Consider the following 22,768-nt stretch of genomic DNA (forward strand, 5'->3'; position numbering starts at 1 on the left):
GCCCCGCGGCCGCCGCGGGCGGGCACCGGGACAGCTCCGCGGCTCGCTCGGGCGGCACAGCCGGGAGAGCTGCGGAGCCCCTCCGCGATGCCGGGGCAGTCCGGCGGGACGGCGTGCCTCGGGCTGACTCTGGGACGGGACGGGCGGCCGCGGCTCGCCGCGCTGCAGGGGCCTCGAAGGCAGCCAGGAGAGGCGGCGGGGTGGGCGCTTTTGCGGGGCAGTGGCGACCCCCGTCGTGCCGCTGCCAGCACCGGGGCTGGACACAACCACTACGTCCATCGCCGCCTCGGGCAGCTCCAGAGCACAAGGGGAACTCCAGCGCTGCAGGTCCCCTGCCACTTCCAGACACAGCTTTTGGAAAGTAAAGTAGTCCAAACGCCATAAATCCAGAGAGACCCCTAAGCAGAACCGTGGATTAGGGCAAAGCCCAGTTGAGCGAGCTCCTCCCAGGGGTGAAAAGACCTAGAACAGTGCAAAGGCGACCAGCGACTGACATACATTTCCTTGGCGCCCTGACAATCTTTGTGAGTTGTCCCGATAGAATCCAGCCCTTGGCTGCATGACACTTCACTCCTGGTAGTCTGCAGACCATTGCCCAGGTACTGTCCCTGCTGGAGCAGCAGGAAATCACACTGCTACCTTGGTAACAAAGCCAGGCAAAGGACTTGCTAACCTTAAAACTAAGGTAACCTTATGTACCTCTAGCCTCTCTGATTCACAGAGTTACACGTTACACACTGATGTTTCCACACACAAAACCCAAAATTAAAGTGCTGCCCTTGTTCCCACTATGTTCTTTTGCAAGTCTATACCTGACCTCCTGTCCATCTTCACTCATTATACTTATCCCTATCATTAGTCCTTCCAACAACAACATCACATGTGGATCAACACCAATTTTGTTTCATTCTGTTTCAATATGAAAGTCTATAGAACCCACCATTCCATCCTACCCTTAAAAATTTATTAATACAGGTGGAAATTAAAAGGAACAAAAAAGCAGCCTTGAAAAAATGAGATGTAAATATTTTTCAGAAAGAATTTTTTGCCTACAAACACTGGCACCTCTTATATTAGCCAAGTGGAACTATTTAAGATGTCTTGGTAGAACAGTTACACCACGGGCTAAAAAATATGAAAAATGAAACAACTCACAAACCCAAAACCCTGATGCTTGACTGCTAGGAAGCTTTAGGAGGCTTTTTTGAGAGATGGAGTTTTTTCCCCTAAGTCACAGAATCACAGAAGCTGAGTTGGAAGGGACACACAAGGACCATTGAATCCAACTCCTGGCTCCGCACAGGACCATCCACAAAAGTCACACAATGCACTTTAAGAGCATTGTCCAAACACTTCTTGAACTCTCTCAGGCTTGGTGCTTTGGCCACTGCCCTGGGGAGTCTGTTCCAGCCCAACTGCACTCTGGGTGAAGAACCTTTTTTTAATATCTAACCTAAACCTCCCCTAACACAACATCAGGTCATTCCCTTGGGTTCTGTCACTGGGCACCACAGAGAAGAGACCTGCTCCTCCTCTTCTCCTTATGAGGAAGATGTAACTGCAGTGAGGTCTCCCCTCAGTCTCCTCCAGGATGAACAGACCAAGTGACCTCAGCAGCTCCTCATACAGCTTCCCCTCAAGGCCCTTCAGCATCTTTGTTGCCCTCCTTTGGATGCCCTCTTCTAGCTTAAAATGTAAACCCTTGAATGATGAAAGGTGCAAAGCAGATTGAATGGAAGGACTGTGGTGTACAGGGAAACAGTTTTACCCACAGCAGGAGCAGGAGTTTAACCATTTTGCTGTTACATCTCAGCTCTCTGTAAGTACAATGGTTTCTTCATTATTGCTCCAGCACAAGTTTGGTGCTTGCTCGTGAAGTTGCAGGGTCCAACCCAGATAAGGGACTGTTAAACCAAGTTAAGGTTATTACATGTTTCCAGAAGAAATGGATCGTTCAGAGAGCAGATGCATCGTTATCTCAACCTAAATCTTTAATTGGCTCAAATGTTTTAGTGTGTTGACAGTACCTGTGAAGAAGCCAAGGACACTAAATGTGATGACACCCTTCTGTCACTTCCTGCTCAGGTGTGCTGAAGGTGACTAAAAAATAAATTAGTGGGGCAGTCCATGCAGATACAAAAAAAACAAAACAAAACAAAAAAAACAAAACAAAAAAACCCCAAACAAATAAACAAAAACAAAACAAAACAAAACAAAAAAAAAAAAACCAAACAAAAAAAAAATCGACTTCACCCCAAGACTTGTTCAGTAGGATAGTGCTACTGCATTATGGTAAGTTACACATGGAAACTTAATATCTCCTTTGTAGGCAAACAGCTTCTCCTTGATGTAGCTCATTACTACAGACTCAACCTGACCACGTAAGAAGAACCGAAAACTTTTCTGTCTCCAGTGAGTTGGCATCTGGTTTTGAAAGCTGAATTTAATGCTTTATATTTCTATAAAAAGCCAAACAAATAATACTAATTCAAGAGTAATTGTGGGTACCAGACAAACAAGTAACACCGGCTTTAGATCGTCTTCTAGAATTGGCAAAAGTATTACCCAGTTCTGACCACTTGGCATACTTAGTTTTACAACATCCTAGTAAAATCATTCACAATGGAAAAGGGAGGGAAGGGAGTTAATGGCACCTAGCAATAATAGCCCTTTTAATGAATACTGTCATGACTGTGAACTCTACAGAGTCACAAAGTCACAACACTTTACACAGCTCAAATGTGCTTCACACGGTCGGGTTTTCTCACCTGTAGCCTCCCTTTCTCATTTAATTTCCCACACTTGTTCAGGATTTCTGGGAACTATTGGGAAGCCTAGCTGAGAGAAATTCCTAACACACTCAGGAGGAAGAGCACAATTGCTGACTCTGTGCAAGGTACCATCAAAATATCTCATTTACATAGCTTTAAGTACACATCACATTAATCTCCGTCATCCCAAGGTAAAAAAGACAAAAATCCTTTGCTCCTCTGAGGACATGGCCTACAATATACAGCTCTGAAGCAAGACATATTGGTCCACAGTTCCACACATCCAGGCAGACTCACCCTTCCTCACCCAAAGGTGCTTCTCCATCAGCTGGCTTCCCAGCATGAATGTATTTCTGCTATACCACCCAGTCACTTCCTTCTTCTGCTCATGGAAAGGACAGGTGACAGTGTAAATACAGCAGAAACACCTGCATATGTCTCATAGTGACTACTGCCAGCCTTGGGAGTTTGAGGTACATTAATTCTGCCCTGGTGCACAGGTCTTAATTCCTCTTCTTGTGGTGCCAACAACTAATCTTTGTTAAAGTTGCTGTTCTGAAACTAAAATAAAGTTGTCTGGGAATTTTCTCTCTAAATAAGTTGTTTTCTTCTCTGAAATAAGAGCTCCATGTCCCATGACAGACTTGTATTTTCAGTTACTGCATGACCTACTTGCTTCTCTATCTGCATAAATTGGACCTTCTTTCATTGCCAGAAGAAAACACAGCTATAATATTTGCTTTTTTGTTGAAGATTTTGCTGTCATTTTGAATTAGGTATTACTCCCTGACCTGATGCAACTACTGTCAACATTTACAACGTGACGCACTTTATTGAACAAAGTCAAATTTTCATAGGCTGCATAGTTTGTAGATGAGCCATGTCAGCACACGCCCATACCGAAGTAAGCTCAGGAGAAACAATTTGCCAATAAGACCCCGTTTGTTTTCCCATCTCACCTGTGCTGACCCTTCCTGGGGTCATCCTGGACTTTTGTTTCCATTGGGTTAGCTCTACGCTAGAGTTGTGAGATGAACTGACCAAAACCAGGGTGTTGAGGAGCTGGTGCGGGAGCCTTAGGAGGAGCTAGGGCGGGGGCGGCTCCAAGGAGAGCCGCGCCGCAGGCAGGGCAGGGCAGGGCTCGGAGGGCTCCAAGGAGAGCCGCAGGCAGGGTAGAGCAGGGCAGGGCTGGGCTGGGCTCGGAGGGCTCCAAGGGGAGCTGCGCCGCAGGCAGGGTAGAGCAGGGCAGGGCTGGGCTGGGCTCGGAGGGCTCCAAGGGGAGCCGCAGGCAGGGTAGAGCAGGGCAGGGCTGGGCTGGGCTCGGAGGGCTCCAAGGGGAGCCGCAGGCAGGGTAGAGCAGGGCAGGGCTGGGCTGGGCTCGGAGGGCTCCAAGGGGAGCCGCAGGCAGGGTAGAGCAGGGCAGGGCTGGGCTGGGCTCGGAGGGCTCCAAGGGGAGCCGCAGGCAGGGTAGAGCAGGGCAGGGCTGGGCTGGGCTCGGAGGGCTCCAAGGGGAGCTGCGCCGCAGGCAGGGCTGGGCTGGGCTCGGAGGGCTCCAAGGGGAGCCGCAGGCAGGGTAGAGCAGGGCAGGGCAGGGCAGGGCTCGGAGGGCTCCAAGGGGAGCCGCAGGCAGGGTAGAGCAGGGCAGGGCTGGGCTGGGCTCGGAGGGCTCCAAGGGGAGCTGCGCCGCAGGCAGGGGTGGGGTAGGGCAGGGCAGGGCTGGGCTGGGCTCGCTCCGTGCTGCGGCCGGAGGGCTCCAAGGGGAGCTGCGCTGCAGGCAGGGCTGGGCAGGGCTCGGAGGGCTCCAAGGGGAGCCGCAGGCAGGGCAAGGCAGGGCAGGGCAGGGCTGGGCTCGGCCCGCGCAGCCGGGGCCGCAGCCGGGAGCGCAGCCCGGGTCGCAGCCGGGGTCGCAGCCCGGGTCGCAGCCGGGGTCTCAGCCCGGGTCGCAGCCGGGGTCGCAGCCCGGGTCGCAGCCGGGAGCGCAGCCGGGAGCGCAGCCCGGGTCTCAGCCCGGGTCTCAGCCCGGGTCGCAGCCCGGGTCGCAGCCCGGGTCTCAGCCCGGGTCGCAGCCGGGGTCGCAGCCCGGGTCGCAGCCCGGGTCTCAGCCCGGGTCGCAGCCCGGGTCGCAGCCCGGGTCTCAGCCCGGGTCGCAGCCCGGGTCGCAGCCCGGGTCGCAGCCGGGGTCGCGCCGGTGCCCGCGGCGCCTCGGCCGCCCCGCCGCGAGCGCAGCGCGCCCCCTGCCGCCGCCGCGCCGGCAGCGCGGGCCGGGACCCGCCCGCTCCGTCCCGCTCGGCCTCCCGGACCCGCGGCTTCTATCCCGGGGTCCCGCCGGCCCTCGGGGGCAACGGAGATCACCGGAAGGGTGCCTGGGGAAAGGCTCACTGAGCAAGAGCGACGGACTCGGTTTGGCAACGCTCGAGTGTTCTCGCTTCCTTTAGAAATACGGCCTTAAGGACGTTAAAAATGTTTTGTCTAGAGGTTAACAAATGCGAGGCTGCTGTAACTAACGATACCACTGTGATCCAGTACATAATGTATTTAGACAGATCGCTCCTGCAAAATTCACATGGAAACAATTTCCTCTTCTAGATAAATATTTTTTCTGTGGTATATTTCTTTGCTTTTCTAAAGAATCATAATCTTTACACAAAGTAATTTATTCCACGGAGTGGTTTATGTTGTCCAAGGGATTTGCAATTGCTTTCTCCCACAAGATGTATTTGCCGTTACACACCCGTTAGTACTTCCCCCATGGGAAGCTTTTCCACCATCCCTGCAATCTCGGGCATTTCAAGGAAGCTTTACATCCTGACACAAATTCCTGAGTGGAGTGTGGGAACTAGACTTCTATCCACAGCAAAAATTTACAACACAAAAAGTAGCAACAACTTTGTAATCTCCTATCCAAATATGAGAACCTAAAGGGTTCACTGTGGACAAGTTGTCAGAATTATGAGAGAACATGGGTCCTTGAAGAAAATTTCTCTTCTTCCCCTCTAACCATCTTCTCTAGACACTCTTCTCTGAAAGCTCACCCTATTGGAGCTGGTCTGTCTGGCAGGGCTCTCTGGACCGCAGCTCCAGCTCTGGACTGCAGATCTGCTTTCCCAAACCTATTTCCCGATACTCAGGTTTCAACGTGATGCACTAAAAACCTTTCATTTCAGTGCTGCTGAGCTCACTTCTGACAATAGGCGTGACACGGGGTTAAGAGGGGTACTTCTTCAGCCTCTTAAAGTCAGAGATTAAACTTTGTGTAGAGGAAGAAAAAAGACACTTGAAAATGTCTCGCTGTGTGTGTTATGTAGTGTGGATGTGTAGGAAGGATTGCCTCTGCAGGGAACAGTTGGACGACAACTTTGATAACAAACTGTACTGAATTCCCAAGATTGTTATACAGTCTATTTTTATTTTTAAGAAACATTTTCAGTTAGCATTTATAGTGCAGCAACATATATAGACCCTCCAAGATGGACTATGGTTTGACTATAAATTCACAAAGTAAAATTACAATCTTTCTTCCGATGGGTTACAACTCCTTCTAGTAGAAGCATAGTAGGAAAAAACATTGATCAGCTTTGCCCATACATAAAGAGTATAAGGTTTTGTTCATAGTTTAGCAAACTGTCAGTCGAGTCACAATATCTATTTCCTCATGGAAACCTAGCTGAGTTGATTTAATTAAAAAAAATAGTTGCCCGTGGGCTTTCCTTGTAGCATTTTATACCTAAATTATTTATTTTTATTTAAAAGGTAATATTAAAAACTCTAGGGCTACATCTTCCTTAGTGCTACTGGGATCTCTCCGATGACTTCAGCAGAAGCCAGAGCTGAGCACTTTGCAGCACCAGGTCTGTAACCCAAGGGATTGCATATGCAGGAGAAGAGATAGGAAGCCCAGCTATTTGCAGGACAATCGGCATGAATCAGAGCTGCAGATTCGCTCCCTGGCCCCAGGGAGCAGTGGGAGCAGTTAGGACACGCATTCATATACATTGCCTGTGCTGGCAGGTGTGAAACCGTACCATGCTGGCTCAACTAATAGGTATTAATTCCTCAGAAATTTCTGCTTTTTGTGTTGTCTACCATTTGCAAGATATGGACTATTCATATGTCCACCCATGTCCTGTGTTGGTGTAATATGACTTCTTCGTGAAGACTGAGGATTTCTGGAAGGGTAGTTTCATACCCTCAGCCATGAAATCAGGAATGGAGGACAAAAACTTCATTTATTATCATCGGGTTTAAAACTCAATAATAATTATTTGTATTTCTCTTTCATAATTAAAGGACTAGACTTTCTGGAGTGAGGATTAGTTCCACTGATTCATGCATTCTTTCATATGGCAAGAAAAACTAATTATATGATCCTTACAACAAAAACCTCTTTAATGAAAGTGGGGTGATTAATGACCATAACTTAGAAATTAGTTTGGAATGGTGGCATTCCAAATCCTTTCCATCACTCTGCAAGACGACTGATGAGAGAAAATCCTTCTTCACTGTGTTCAGCCTCAAAAACACAAGCAGATGACAAATGTAGGAGAGCACTGTAAATATCAGTGAATTAATTGGTGTAGCTGTGTTAGCTGCTTGATTTGCTGCTAAGAGGGGAATCTGCAGTAGGATTTGATACAGTAGGATGTGATAAAGAAAACAGTAATTATTAAAAGTACCAGAAAGCGAAACAGATAAAAGAGGTGTACACAGAGTTCCCTGCTTGTTTCTAGTCACAGTCAGCAAGCAGAACCTTATGCTCATAATGAAGTTTTAAAGGTGTTTTGTAGGAGTCTATATACAAATCGGGATCAGGAATTTTCCTCATGTTTAGTTAGTAATCTGAGCAGAGAGGACAATGACATTTGTAGCAGAATCTAGTGGGCCATAAAGCCAGGCATGGTGGCAGTTATATTAGACCAGCAGGAGATGAAGCTAAATTATGAAGGAGGCTAAATTGTGAAGAACTATAAAGTTAAAACCACATTTCCTGCAGAGCTGCAAAGAGCTAGGACAAGGACTCTGGAAAGATGGCACAGATAATTAGCATTTTACTTAGTGAATATTTTAATGGCATTGTAAATTCCAGGTTTTAAATTTCTTCTTGAGTTAGGTTTTAGTTTGTTTTTTTTGTTGTGGCTTTTTTTTTTTTTTTCGTTTCAAGACTTCTCCTGTTTTAATGGATTAATAGGCCATTCTAGATGAAGATAACATAGAAAACCTGCCATCTCGAGTAGGCAGAACTTATTCATTAGTCCTAGATAAGTCTTTAACAAGTGTTAGCAAGAGTGCCCTTTATCATCAACTACTGATTTTCTCTTCCTCCAGTAAGTGACTTTCTATCTGGTTTTCTTTACACAAGTGCAAGAAATATCTTAAAAACTATCCATGTCACATATTTAACTAGGTATGTAAGTATTATCTGTTTAGTGATTGGTGTTGGCTTACAATGGGAGGGCTAATCTTCCTTTCTTTCTTAAACCTTAGACAAATAGTTTGTGTGAGAAAAAGAAGGGAAAATAGGATATCAGAATTTTCCAAACCAGTGAATTTGAAAGGCTGGGTGAAACAATCAGGAAAAGGGTGTGTTGACCCTGTTAGAGACAAGAGAGAAGGCTGTAGATGCTGGCTGTGAAAACCTCACTTATTTCACAACTTTCACAGTTCAAATCTCTTCCCTTTGTTTTGCTGTAAAATAAAGAGGGCGGGAATAGTAAAAAAACAAACAAACAAACAAACAAACAAACAAACCCACAAAAATCAGTCCAATATTTAGAAAACAAGCATTGATAATTTTGTTAATTCACTTGTACTTTGTGAACGATTAACTTGTTTTGTGTGACCTTTCTTTTCTTAAAACACAGGACACTTCTATATTTGCCAAATAATTATTTTCAAAAGAACAGCTACTTAGTTTGGGATACATGCAGCTGAGATAAGGGGCAGGACAATTAGTTCTGTAGTATGAAACAAAAAACAGCTTTTCATAAAAATATCACATAACCAGATACTATACACAAAGTTGGACTGTACAGCAGTGACAGCTGTGGTTCTGGAAGTGTGAACAACTAGTTCACCACAAGAAAAAAAATGCACATGAGTAAAAGCACAATATTGATATAGTGGCTAATGATGTTGAGTACTGACTATTATCTGCTGATCATATATATGGTGTATAATACATACATACATACATACTTACATACATACATACATACATACATATATATAGGAAGTTAACTTATACTGGGCATATCTGAGAAATAGGTTTTAAGTGTTTTCCCAAACGAGGGTGCTGCAATACCTCAAGCACCCTATATCTTCTTGTGCTATGAGCAGCACTGCTGATTCTCTGCAGGTAATCTTCATTTAACAAATGCTTTCAGCATTCCGGGAATTGGAAAATAAAATTACAATTAAAATTTAAGATTACAAAGAAAAAAATTAGCCATGTTCTTTTAGTGGTGCCCAGTGAAAGGACATGAGGCTACAGGCACAAATTGCAATACACAAAGTTTTTTTTAAACATGTGAGAAGAGCTTCTTTCAGTCAAACATGGGAACAAGTTGCCAGAGAGGCTGTGGAGTCACCATTATTGGAGACATTCAAAGCTTGGCTGAACAGTACTCAGAACAATTTGACTTCGCTTTTGAGCTGGGGCTTAGACTATCTAGAGATCCCTTGTAATCTCAGCTCTGCTCTTCTGTGATCAATGTGTTTCATTCAGCTTTGTATTCTTTTGGGTTAATTGAAACAAAACATGATTTTTCAAATTATCCTCGTATGCCATCAGTGCATATGGTGGCAGTAACTTGCTGCAGAACTCTCTACTTCTTACACGGATGTCCCTCTTCACCCTAAAATAGTGAAGCACACACCATCTTCTGTAGTACTTCACGCCAAGTATATGTAGAAGCTAAAAGCTGAAGGAAGGAAGTTCAGAGGCATCAGAAATGTCTTTGAGAACATGTATCTTGTCTTCTTTTCCTTCCTCTCCTTTCCTCTCCTGCCTTCCTTTTCCTGTGCATGGTACTGGCCCAGGTAAATGTGGATGGCACTACATTTTTTACAACACTGCACCAAAAGAAAAGAGGTGACTTCTCAGTAACCTGTAGCTTTCTAACTTGCCTAAAATTATTTCCGTACAGAACTACTACACTGTTTGTGCTGGCTTTGAAGTTTCCATGTCTATGAATCCTGAGGTTTTTCCTGCACATTTTGGTGCTAAGAAAAGCAGATGTGTGAGTCAGCTCAATCCAAAAGAAAGGAAGGCTGTCAGGACAGCAGAAGCTGAGTTTATCAGGAGAAAACCCGTGACATTTTGTTCTTTCAGTCAGGTGTGCTTGGCACCTGAAACTACGACCAGGAATTTTGGAGTGGCTAGAATGGAGAGTGGAGATAAAACAATGCTGGTGGGTGTGTGCATGTGAAAAGTAGAAATCTGGTTTCTGCAGACTGATGGTGGACTACAATTTCCTGCAGCAGATTTTAAGGAAGAAACCAGGGAAGAACACCCCCACCCTCTCCCCCCCCACAATAAAACAGCTAAATCTGAGGCATCTAGAGCTTACAGATGTAAGAATATGTATTCCTAAACACTTGTTAGGGATGCTTAAAAGTAACTTTTATTTCCAATGGATGGTTTACATTTTTAAAATTAAACCTTTTTATACCTTGTTTTTTAAATGTGTCTAGGAAACAAACTGGAGTTCTGAGCATGGGGAGCAAAATGGGGAGCATAGGGCAAGAAGATAAGGGATTATTCAGGGGATAAATTCTGCTGCTATGTAGATATGGGACAAAGTTTTCTTTTAAACACCTTTTCACTGGGCAGTTTTCACATCTTTATTTTTCCTTGTTGCTGTGTTTTTTTGTCAAGCTGTTAATGGAAAATAATGTAAGTTAAGCATATAATCTCATTCAAGATAAAGAGAACACAATTGAAAATGAGGTGGTTGTGATACTTACAAACTTTAAAGTGCCTTTTCTGAAATTATTTAATTGCTTGCAGTAAAAAAAAAAGAAAAAAAAAAAGCACAAAAATGAAACAAGGTTGTGCAAGATTATTTAACTGTTATCACTGACCTGAACCAAAAATTTAATCTCAATAAACAAGGGAGACTTGTGACTTTGTTCTTGTATTTGACAAAGCTCATTTACACTAACACCAAAAATAACCCTTCACCCAAAATAAGGCACTCAGGCCCAGTCCTGCTTGCTCTGATGGCAATGTCAGTTCTGAAGGGAATTCAAGAGCAGGACTGAGTGCATGTCTAACATGTAGCTGACATTAACGTTTCCTCTATGCAAGCTCAGTATAACTGAGTGATGTATTTCTCCTAAAAAAACAGGAAAGTACACCATAATGACTCACCATTTTTTCAATTACATGTAACTTTTACAGAGGGATTAGAAAGACTTCATTCTGATTTTGAAATCTTGTTCTTAAAAGCTACAGAACCATTTTTCCCACACTGGTACACTTGTCCTTCCAGATATAAACAGAGGGGCAGAATTTATATGTAGAGTTCTGGAAATCTCTTTACAGGATCTAAAAACAGCCTTTCAGCTTGTGAGAATTTGGCTATGATAAACTACATCTTGTAGTTTGTTAAAATGGGAGTGCTGAGTATGACTGGAGAGAAGGAAATTCCAGATTGCCACAAATAAATTTGTTGCTATTTCTAATATTTAATAGGAAAGTATTTCCTAATCTCATCATTAGGGCAAAGCTCAGTACTGGTGTCTTGAGACTTGGACTAGCCTAACTTGGAGAACACTTGATGATGAGGTAGAAGAAGAAAGTATTTATTAGCAGGAACCTTTTATCAGTTTTTATATTGTGGCAATTTGAGATAGGAGCAAACAAAGCAATGGTGTACTGAGAAGTAGAGGTTAAAATGGAATGCATACTTGCGGCAGCCTTGGAAATACTTATGAGGCAAATCTGCACTTGCAGTTAACATGAAAGGGGAAAGAAAAGTGATATAACAGCTGGAAAAAAAAAAATTATGAAGGGGAGATGATCTTGCCCTGAGTACAGAAGGCCTGTGAGACTTGTTTTAAAACCCTCACCTTCAGTGATACTAATTTACTTTGTCTAATCCAAGACTTCCTTTTTTTTTTTAAATGTACATACTCGTAGAGCCGCCAGCACATTAACGCCTGACTGAGGCTAACAGAGTCCTTTTGAAGGACTTCTGACTACCCGTAGAGAACAATTATTCAGTCCATGATCTCCTACCCATAACATCTGCTTGTTCACATCAGGACACGCAGCTGCTTCTTCGCAAATTCTGCTCCTGATTTATAGGAATAAGGGCCTGAGCCCCTAGAAAGCTAACACCCAAACACTCACGAGTGCTACTTTTCCCTCGGCACCCCTGCACACGTCGATGGGGTAAGGAGGGAATGTCCTGCAGCAGTCGGCAGAAGGGGAAGGAAGTGGAGCGCGGCTGGAGCGCGGAGCTGCTGCGTTTGCAAGGCACGAACAGTCGCGCTGCTGTTGGAAGGGTTCTGGGGAGCAACAGAGCTCAGGGACGGAGAGGCGTGTTAATAATTAAGGCAAATACCTACACTTGATAGTTTAAATGAGGGGATCACTTCGCGTACTAGAATTTTGTGATTGAGCTGAGGGGATTGAACTGCAACGCTTCACTTGTTTTCAACGCTGTGTCTCGATAAGCGAGTTCAGGCACTCGGCCGCCGATCGCCCCGCCGGCCGTGCCTGCAGGCCGGGCTGCCGGCGGCACCGGCAGCTCTGCAAGCTCCCGGCGTGTCCGTGCGCATCTCCATGCAGGGCTGCGGGAACGCGCCTCGCGGAACACACCATGCTCCAAAGGGAGAGAGGGAATAAAGGGCGGAGAGGGGAGCATTCCCACGTGCCGGTAACAGCTCAACTGTAACATTCAAAGGGGCCGACCCTGCCCACGCCCCAGGGCTCGGTCTCAGCTCGGCGCCCGCCCGCCCGTCCCGCTGCCCGCGCGGCCCCGGCCCGGCGCGCGGCGCCCCGCCCGTTAACGGCCGCGCGGCCCCGGCGCCCCCTGCCGGCGCGGCCCCGCCGAGCGCGCGCGGCGCTGCGCGGGCGGAGGGGCCGGGGCGGCGCTTCCGCGCGGGGCGGGGCGGAGACAGCGCCGCGCGCCCATTGGCTGCTCCGCGCCGGGAGGTGCGCCCCGCGCTCGCAGCGCTCCGTGATAGGACGAGGAGGGCCAGAGGGGGCGGGGCGCTGCGGCACGGCGCGCTCCCGTTGGCCGCTTCTCTCGCCTGGGCGCGGCGGGCGCTGCCATTGGCCGCCCGGCGGCGGGGGGGGGGGCGAGGCCGGCGGCAGCGGCCTCCGGGGCTGGGGTCCGTCTCGGCGGCAGCGGCGGAAGTCTCGCGAGGGAGCGCGGCCGGGATTTGGCGGCGCTGCCTCCCTCTCTCCCTCCCTCCTCCCTCCCTGCCTGTCGCTGGCTGCGAGGCGCTGGTGTTTGTGTGGAAGGGGGAGGAGGAGGAGAAGGAGGGCAGGCGAAAGGAGCCCGAGCCCCACCATCCGCCGAGGGGAGCAGACCGGAGGCCCCTCGCCGCCCGCGGAGCTCTCTTTCCCTCCCCTCGCCTCACCATGGCCTCGGGAGACACCCTGTACATCGCCACGGACGGCTCAGAGATGCCGGCCGAGATCGTGGAGCTGCACGAGATCGAGGTGGAGACCATCCCCGTGGAGACCATAGAGACCACCGTGGTGGGCGGCGAGGAGGACGAGGAGGAGGAGGAGGAGGACGAGTGCTGCGAGGAGTGCGGCCCGCACCACCCGCCCCATCACTACCACCACCACCAGCCCATGATCGCGCTGCAGCCGCTGGTGTCGGACGGGGACCCCAGCGGGGCGGGCGGCGGCGCGGCCGGCGGCGGCGGGGGGCAGCTCCACCTGCACCACCACCACCAGGAGGTGATCCTGGTGCAGACCCGCGAGGAGGTGGTGGGGGGAGACGACTCGGACGGACTGCGCGCCGACGACGGGTTCGAGGACCAGATCCTCATCCCTGTGCCGGCCCCCGCCGGGGAGGACGAGTACATCGAGCAGACCCTGGTCACTGTGGCCGCCGCTGGCAGCAAGAGCGGAGGCGGCGGCTCCTCCTCGGCCGGCGGAGGAGGCCGCGTTAAGAAGGGCGGCAGCGGCAAGAAGAGCAGCAAGAAGAGTTACCTGAGCGGGGGAGGCGGCGGCGGGGCCGAGGGCGGCGGCGGCAGGAAATGGGAGCAGAAGCAGGTGCAGATCAAGACCCTGGAGGGGGAGTTCTCGGTCACCATGTGGGCCTCGGGTAAGTGCGCGCCGGACCCCTCCCTCCCTGGGCCGCGGGCCCCGCCGGCGGCCGCGCGGTGCGGCCGGGACAGTTTTGTTTTGAAGGGAGGCCATGTTTTGATGTGTGCGATGGGCGCCGCCATGTTCATCGCCAGGGCAAGTATGGCGGCTCCCCGAAAAGATGGCGGGGTCTGCGCTGCCGCCGCCGCTCCTGCCCGGCCGCGGCGGGGGGAAGCAGGCAAACATGGCGGCGGCCGCCAAGATGGCGGCGGCGGGGGGTGCGCGGGCGGGCGGCAGCGCCGCCGGCTCCCGGGCCAGGCCGCAATGGCGTAGTTTCTGCAGCAGGGGGAGGCGGGGTGCGGGGCGAACCTCCCCGCGCTCCCCCCGTCCCCGCCCCGCCGCCGCTCCCCGCGGGGCCCGCTCCGCGCCTGCCCCTCGCGCTCCCTCCCCTCCCCCGGCCGCCGCCGCCGCCCTCTGTCCTCCTTCTCCCCCGCGTCCCGTCCCGCCGCCCCTCCCCGGCTCCCTGCCTGCCGTTCCGCTCCCGGCCCTCCCGCCCCGCCGCCGAGGGTGGGTGAGGCGTGTGCGCCGGGCCGTGACCGCGATGTGCGGGCCGAAAGTCGGCCCGCCCCGACCCCGCGGCTCCCCGGCGCGGGCACGGCGAACCCCGAAATACCGTGTGCAGCTCGCCCGGGGGCCGCCCGGCCCCGGCCCGCCGGGTGGGTGGGGCGTCCCCGCCCGGAGCCCGCGGTGCCGGCTCGGGGAAGCAGCTCCTCGCCCCCGCGGGGCTGCCCGCGCCTCCCGCCGGCGCGGAGGGGCGGCCGCAAACAACCGGCCCTTCCGAGCCCGAGGGGCGCCGGGGGTGACGGCCGGAGGGGCGGCTCCAGCGCTGACCTCCGTCCCCGGGAGCCGCGGGGAGGAAAGGGGCAATTCCTGGCTGGCGCTCGGAAACCGTCGGGCTTTTCCTCGACTAGGTCTGAAGCTTTAAATAAGCTTTTTAAGTAGGCACAGGGAGACCTTTTCCTGGGAGATTCTGTGTTTTTTGACGATTTTTTTTTTTTTTTGGTGTGTGTGTGGGGGAGTGTCTTTTAAAGGCAGTACAATCTTGTGAAGGTGCTTAGTATCTGTGGGACTTGGAGTAAAGCTGATATGGACCTACCCTTTTTTTTTTTTTTTAATTTTTACGAAAATGTATTGCCGGCAGCAATGCTGTAATCAGAGTTCTGACCATAAAGAAAAGAAGTCGAATAATACAGTTCACGTAATATTTAAATTGGTGGGTGTTTTTTATGTAGTAAGTCGGTAATCTGTCTCTCATATCAGAATTTTTGTGCTCCTTCGAATTTTTTAGGAGGAGTCCAGTAACAGAGATACTCTTGAAGCTTTTGATGTAGTCGAAAATGTTTGTACTCTGTGATACTTGCAAATGACTAGAGGTTGTTAGAAAGGGCAGTGTCGAAGGGAAGGTGTATTGGACAGCTGAGTTCTCCTGCCTGAAAAGATGGAAAGCACAGTGGCATGGATTTTTACTCTCTCTTTAAATACAAGTGACTACTTTAGCAAGTTTCATGGAGTTATCTGACGCTAACTATTGGCATGTCAGTTGACAACCCAGTGTGTTTGATTGAAGTTCATTACTTCTTGATGAAGAGTTTTCCATATCCTATTTAGTAGGATGCTGTTCTATGTGCTTCTGTATCACTGTATGAATAAATTATCTTTCTAGTAGTTTTATTAGAACTGACCATCCGAGAAAGGTAAAAGATAATGGAAACTAATATAGTCTGCTGGCTTGTGGAAGCTGCTGGAGGTAGCTGAATGCAAGTGGCTGTATGACTCATGAGCTGGCAGGATACAGGACCTTGCTGAGATCAATTGACAATTTCTAGCATGCATTTGCAGTCAGAAATTTAGAGTGCCTGATAGGATGCTTCCTTAGGACTGCATGCTGATTATTACTTGGCCAAAGTGAAGCATGTGTATAATCAATAAATTTGCTTCTCTTCCCACATACACAGCTTTTATATCAGGGTAGACTTATTGATTTTGGTGGTTTTCTTGTTTAGGAGCATGACCATGGAGCTCAGTGGGAATGATGCCCACTTATAATTTACTGGACACTGAATTGCATTACTACATTTAACTCAATTATAGCCATGATGCAGAAGAATAAAGAATAACTAGTCTGACTTGACTTGCCAAAAAACACCCTTCCAAAAGCAAAATCAAATATATAGGGAAAAAGTTCGACTTCCCTTCCCTTTGCACATGCAGGTACCATCTGCCAGCTTCAAACAGCCTTGGTAATAACCTGCTCAGCTGAGAGTGTTGTGATTTTTTTACTGAGAATATTGGACAGGCTCTTACACCTCATATGCAGCTTATTTATTTAAAGGGGTCTGATGTGGTCAAGTGATGGGGATTTTTTCCTCTTTAAAAAAAAAAAAAAAGTGCTTTTTTTTTTTTTTCCTGAAACATCAAAGGCTGATTTGTTGCCAGAAAAATTGAAAAAGAAAAAAAACTTGAGGTAGAGGGATATATACACTGAAACCCAAAAAACCCCCAACCTGAGTACCTCCCCCCAAAAACCTCAACCTAAATCAAGGCCAAAAAAAACTTAGAATCACTGGCTTGCAAAAGGGAGTTCTAAAGTTTCCCTAAAGAATAAAACTACTTTATTTTGAGGAAATATAGTAGGTTTGAATCTGTATTTTGACATAAAGATTTGCTTGCATGCTGATTCAGTTGACTGTTTTAAAAGCCAAGTGAAAAGTTACTCAAAAGACAAGTAGTAAATAAGGCCATGCATCAAGATAAAACAATGAGCCCTATATTGCTGTGCATGGGATTTTGAATCAGAAAGAAGGACACTTTGCTCACCAGTGTGGGAAGACGATGTGAATTAATTCCTTGTTACTGTTTGCTGGTGCTACTACATTGGCTTGTACAGGGGTGGTACTAAATTTAACCAATCATAAATCTTCTTCCATAAATGAGTATAACATGTCTTATAGCGCCTCTTGAAATGTGTAGAAATAATCTGTGAAATATATAGCAATGTGACTAAAGGGGACTACTTAATCCTTGCTTTGTTATGTGGTTTCTTAGAAATTGCAGTATTGTTGTTGGCAACAGTTTTGACTTAGCATATAACTTCTCTTATCACCTTGGTATCTGTGGTGATATCAAACTTGTGACCTGTGATTAAAGTGTTTCGTTGGAAACATGAGTACTGTGTTCTAGTTCAGATCAGCTTTTCAGTTCTTAGGAATACAATTATTTGTCTTTCTTCATGTGTTTATGAAAGTAAGAAGTGAGTAAAGGTGTATTTCTGAAAGGATTGAAGAGGGCATATGGTGGATAGTTCAATCATGTTTATGTAGTGTTTACTTTCTATCAAATATATCTGAAAATTGCATATAGTTAAACTGCACATAGTCCAAGTGGGACACCCTAGTTGGTACTAGAAAAATTGTTCTTATCAAGTGGAATTTATTTGTACCTTTGCTGCATTCCGCTTGAATCATTGTCTTTAGTGAGTTTTTCCAGGTTGGGTGCACAATAGTGAAGGGGGAGGGGAAAGATCGTGAGAAATCACTTTGTCAGATGGTGCTTGCAAAACTGATTCTTGCATGCAGGAACATTTGGGAAGGTGGTGCTTAAGTGCTGATTGCACCAAATGCTGGAAATTTCAAGCAATTGGGGCTTAAATTCAAAGGCAGAAAAATGGATTAGTGTAACTACATCTTCTAGGTAATGACTGTCAAGCTTCCAAACCTGAAATAGGTGTTGGCTTAAACAGTTATTGTAAGCATAGTCTGCAAGCTAAGGGCTGAAGTAGCACAAGCAAACACTGCCCACAGATGTTAAACTGCTCAAGTGTCCCATCCCTTGATGGGAAAGACAAAGATACAGAAGTTACATGTATAGTTTGGAAATTATTTTTGATAATACAGGAAACTTGTGCTGTGGACCCTTATTTGGAAGTCTGGGAGTTCATGTTGGGTTTCTAGAAGGTTCTTCAAACTCTCTTAAACTTTCAATGACTGAAAAAATAGAAAGGTTTTCATTTTACTTCATCAGATTGTAGGGGTGAGAAAAACAGCCATCTGTTGTCTGACCAGTTGTCTATGTAGTATAAATGATAGATGAGTCACTTAGTTCAGTTGTGAGGCTGTATCAAGGATGGCTGAAATGCTTTGCAATGACATATAAGTAATGAGCTTCTTATAAAGTTTGTTATAATGGAGACAGAAAGTGATTCTCTGGTTAATATAATAAGATGACAATATATTTCTGACTCTGATTAAGACAATGATATAGGCTTCTGCTGTAAGTATTGAATCTGCCCTGACATTTTTTCCAGTGATAAGGTAGACTGTTCTTTGTGTTTGTTTTAAATGTATTTTCAGTTTTGAAAGTGAAATACACAAATGTGGTTCACCATCTAAAATTACTCAGTTAATTTGCTTCTTAGCCCACCTTCAAACTACAATCCTCTAACTTGCTGTTGGATCCTTCCCTGTCACTCGAGTCACTCCTGTGCTGGCCACTTAGAAGGTCATAGTGCTTCAGCACAGTCTCATAAGTGCTGAAGTCAGATGATGACTGTTGATATATGCACTGGTTTTGTCAGTTCATGTCTCAGTGGTGTGAAATAAGAGATGGGTGACACAGGGAAAGAAGAACCTGTTCTCCATCTGTGTGCAAGGCACGTCAGAAGGAAAGTAACCTAGCAGCCGTTTAGGTTAAAAAATGCCATACTGTGCAAAATGGAATTTTAACATTCAGAAGGGCCTGCTAAATAACTGTATTATTTAACAAGCTAATTACAGTTCTTTGCTTCCAAACATGACCAATGAACTAATTTGCCTGAGGAGATTGCAATGTGGTAGCAATAACCAAGCTGTTACCACAGTGCCTTGGTACTGCACAGCTGCCGAATACATCCTTTATCCTGTAATTGCTTTTCAGCTGTTCCTAAAAGCAAATGTGTTTAACTGTGTGATCATATTTTAAGCTTAAATGTTCATCCTTTTAGTGGCTAAGTAGAATGTATTTTAATTTGGTGCCTTGAGGAGGAAGCTGTAGCATCAGGTGTCATTGCTTTGCTACCAGGTGTATCTCGAAAGTTCCCTTTTGCACTGTTTTCTTTAGATGAAAACCAATTGAACATCATTGCGTTCTCCCTCCTCAGTAATAGGAGGATGGCCCAGAGATTTTGCAATTTAGATAAAATCAAGAATAACAAGGAAAATCAAGAATAAAACTGAAGAAAAAAATAATGACAGAGCTTCTTGGGTTGAGAGTTAAGAGGGTCATCTTAGTAAGCTGGGGAGTTCCAGAATTTTCAGCTGCAACTTAAGAAATGCACAAAATAATGGGATTCCAAGGTGGGTGGATTTTTCTGTGTAATTGAAGGGCTGTAAGAGATGGAAAAATTATGGCAATTAGGAGCAAGATGTGATCAACGAAGTATTGGGAAGCAGATTCTACCCTGTTTTGTTACTGACTTGTTGTGTAGAGTCACTAGTTCTATTCTAGTAATCTTGGGTTCTTTCATTTTATACTTGAGCTTAGTTCTCTCAAAACTTGAGGTTGTTTCACCAGCATTTAAAAGATACAACTGGCTAAACACTGAACTTTCACTGATCTTAGCAGAAAAATGTTTGACGTACTTGCTTTGAAGGGCCGTAAGTGGATCCAGTTCAATATGTGTCTTGCCCATATTTAGGAGGCAGTGAGAACCGTGCAGATGGAAGGACACTGGACATGAAGATGTGTAGGGGTATGTCCTAAAAGGTGCATAGAACAACCCACTTTAGACTAAATATCTACCTTATTGCAAGTTGCCATAGAAGGAGTAGGGGGAGGCCATTAGAATTTTGTTCCAAGTTCATTACAGAAAGCTGCATTGGATTTAGAAGAATGGTGCTTCAGCCAAATGCCTTGTATTTGAATTTGCTGTACTCTCAGGTGGTTTTAAGGAACAAAACAAAGTAGATCACATAGTATATATAGTACTTAATTTCCTTTACCTGACTGGCTCCATGGTTCTGTTCCGTATGTAACTTGCATGGGTGTCATCCAGAGGTGTCACTGTAATTTCAGGGTTGTGTCTGTGTTTTGCTTTGCTTTGGATGCAGTATGTTTGATTCTCTAATGATTCATGAGAGGAAAAGGGGGAGGTAATTTGCCTGTAGTGGGCATCACGACTTGCTTGAATGCAAAAAACAACAAACAGTTAACCTGCCCAGTTAGCAGTGAGAATGATCAGTTCAGCCTGAGTGAAAGTTTGCTTGCACTTTACCCTCCAGACTTTGAGTTGCCTAGTCCAGGTTGATAGGCCATCACAAATAAAGTAAAATTTGTGCATAGAGGACATTGGTAAAGTTTTTCCATTTCCAGACTTCCTCCAAAAAAGTGTGGGGAGGTTTCTTTAGTGTGTTTTTGTTTTGTTTTCCCAAAGACCTGATAATGCCACAGGATGGTCACAATACTAAAGAGGTACTGAAGTCTGCTGCTACTTTTTCAGAACTGTTACCCTAATATTACACTTCAGGGTAACTGTTTTGTATTTTGTTTTTGTTTAAATTTGTTTTTAGAAGTGGAGGCTGTAGAGATGCAGTTTTTTGTTACCGGAAAATGTGGTGATTTTTAAAATTTTTCTTATAACTGTTAATACACTAAACAGTCATTTCTCTTATATTTTATACTATCCAAGTAATATGTTTATATTTTTTTGTGTTTTGCTCCAGTAGTCTGTGGAATTATATAGCAGTGGAATTGACTTCTGTTGGCAGGCTTTTGGGAAGTAAAGCCACTGAAAGCTGCCTTTCAGTTTGGTCCTCAAATAGCAAGAAAGCGCTGTGGAACAGCAAACCTTTACGCTAGGGAAGGAAAGAAGATCTTTAAGAATATATACAGAATTTCCTAGTTGACTCATCTGATGTGAGGCAGGAAATGAAAACTTGCCTGTGTTATGAATGTCATCAAAGAAGCAAAATGCACGTTCTAGGTAGCTGTTGAAATGGCCACGTTGAGGGCAGCTGATCTCATTCTAGTCTGAAGCATAGAGAGAGAAGGTGTCACGTTTAGCTTTGCAAAAATTCTCTGGCATTCTGAGCTCCCAGTCTTTTTTCAAGCTTCTGTTAGAAAGGACAAATTGTTGCCAAACTAGAGGCTTATTGACTTGAATTTTTAACTCCTTCAATTGCTGTAAAACTTAACATATGATCCTCACTTCAGGTAAATTCAGTTGCTTTTTTTAAAGCACTAGTAGGGACTGAAAGGTAGTATGGTGGTGAATAGTCAACTAAAAAAGGTCAATAGCCAGTTTTGTCGTTTGAGTTTAATGCTGCAAATAGTATTTTCTTATTTACACTTCTGTCTTTGCAGCGTTGGAGTCTGTTTTCCTCTTTCACCATGGAATATACATGAACTGCTATTTGATCTGGTAGATCAGATTAAACCTCAAACTAGCAGTAACATTTCTAGAAATAGCTTGGTGGCAAACGTGAAAAGCAGGCATTACAAATTGAATAGAAATTTGTGTTTGGTATATTCTTTTATTTGTTTGTCTTGTTCTCTCTTTCCTAGTCTAAGTTACTGAGTAATGACTAATGTTATTTCCTGTGTTTCTGTTTAGGGGAAAAATCCGCAAACATTTTGTCTTTTGTTTTCTGACTTACGTTTTCCTACTTTTTTTTAATTTGGTGAAATACTATTTCTGTCCTACCACTTTGTGTTTCCACTCTTTAAAAAATATCTGTAAAGTACAATTTCCTGATGTTTTTGTATAGCCTCTTGTGTATAAAACAATTTCCAGAATCTTCTCCCCATACACATAGTAGGAGAAGTACTGTCAAGTTGTATTACATTGAGCTGAGTTGTTACAGCCATATACATCTGTTGTCCCAGGTGTATTTGAGGGTGAAAAACAGGGTAGGTGCTGTGTCTTCCTTTCTGCTGCTGTGAACACTGCAGTGAGGAACATAGATGGATGTTTTTGTTCTCTCATTTTTGTGTCTCTCAGTTTCTGTTATAAAATAGCAAGAGGAGATAGAATGCATGGTACAATGTTTTCTAAGGTATGACTATGAGTAGATAGCAACAGCAGGTCTTCCACCTGATTTCACTGCAGTCCTTGAACACAAATTCATAGGAGGAGCTCTAGAGCAGAGAAAACAAGAGTATTCTTAACTGGTTTACAGATCAAAGCTTTGAATAATCCCAGTCTGCTGTTTACACAGTAGAGTGGGAAAGAGTTTAGGCTGGCCTTTGCCACAGAAGGAAGAAGCCCCCTTGGGAGAGAGACACACAATTTGAGTTACTTGCTTTCTTTGAGATCTGTCTGCAAGTGTGAGAAAAACTTAATTCTACAGGCAGATGCTGAAGCCCATCAGCAGTTATTTTTAAGATGTTTGTCTTGATGACACTTCTGTTGGAGGTCAGGGAAGTCTTAAGACACTAAAGTAAAGATCAGTAGTCCTGGCATCCTACTTAGGGTAAGTGTCTGCTGCTACTCTGATAGGCTTGTGCAGTTAGGGACTGCTGCTGAGTATCAGCTTGTTTATATTGAAGATCAGTCCTGAGGAGGTCACGGGAAATAAATATTTAGGCATTGCTTCAGGAAAAGTACATTATCTTTCAAGTGCAGCCAACACTTACAGGATTGTTCTACTAATTTCTGTATTTGTTTGTGCTTGAAGTAGATATGCAATTTCTGCTT

The 22,768-nt window shown here is 46.0% G+C and overlaps 1 protein-coding gene across 1 annotated transcript in view; it reads left to right on the forward strand.

The window, feature by feature from the left end:
* Positions 1-13,108: 13,108 nt before the first annotated feature.
* The window catches only part of YY1 (YY1 transcription factor), a 29,882-nt gene continuing 20,222 nt past the window's right edge, over positions 13,109-22,768 (forward strand). The window contains exon 1 of the mRNA XM_021549724.3: positions 13,109-14,059. Within this exon, the coding sequence (XP_021405399.1) occupies positions 13,363-14,059 (697 nt within the window). The 5' untranslated portion in view covers positions 13,109-13,362. The remainder of the gene's footprint in view (positions 14,060-22,768) is intronic.

Source organism: Lonchura striata, chromosome 5 (assembly GCF_050655825.1).
Source record: "Lonchura striata isolate lonStrDom1 chromosome 5, ASM5065582v1, whole genome shotgun sequence".
Taxonomy (NCBI): domain Eukaryota; kingdom Metazoa; phylum Chordata; class Aves; order Passeriformes; family Estrildidae; genus Lonchura; species Lonchura striata.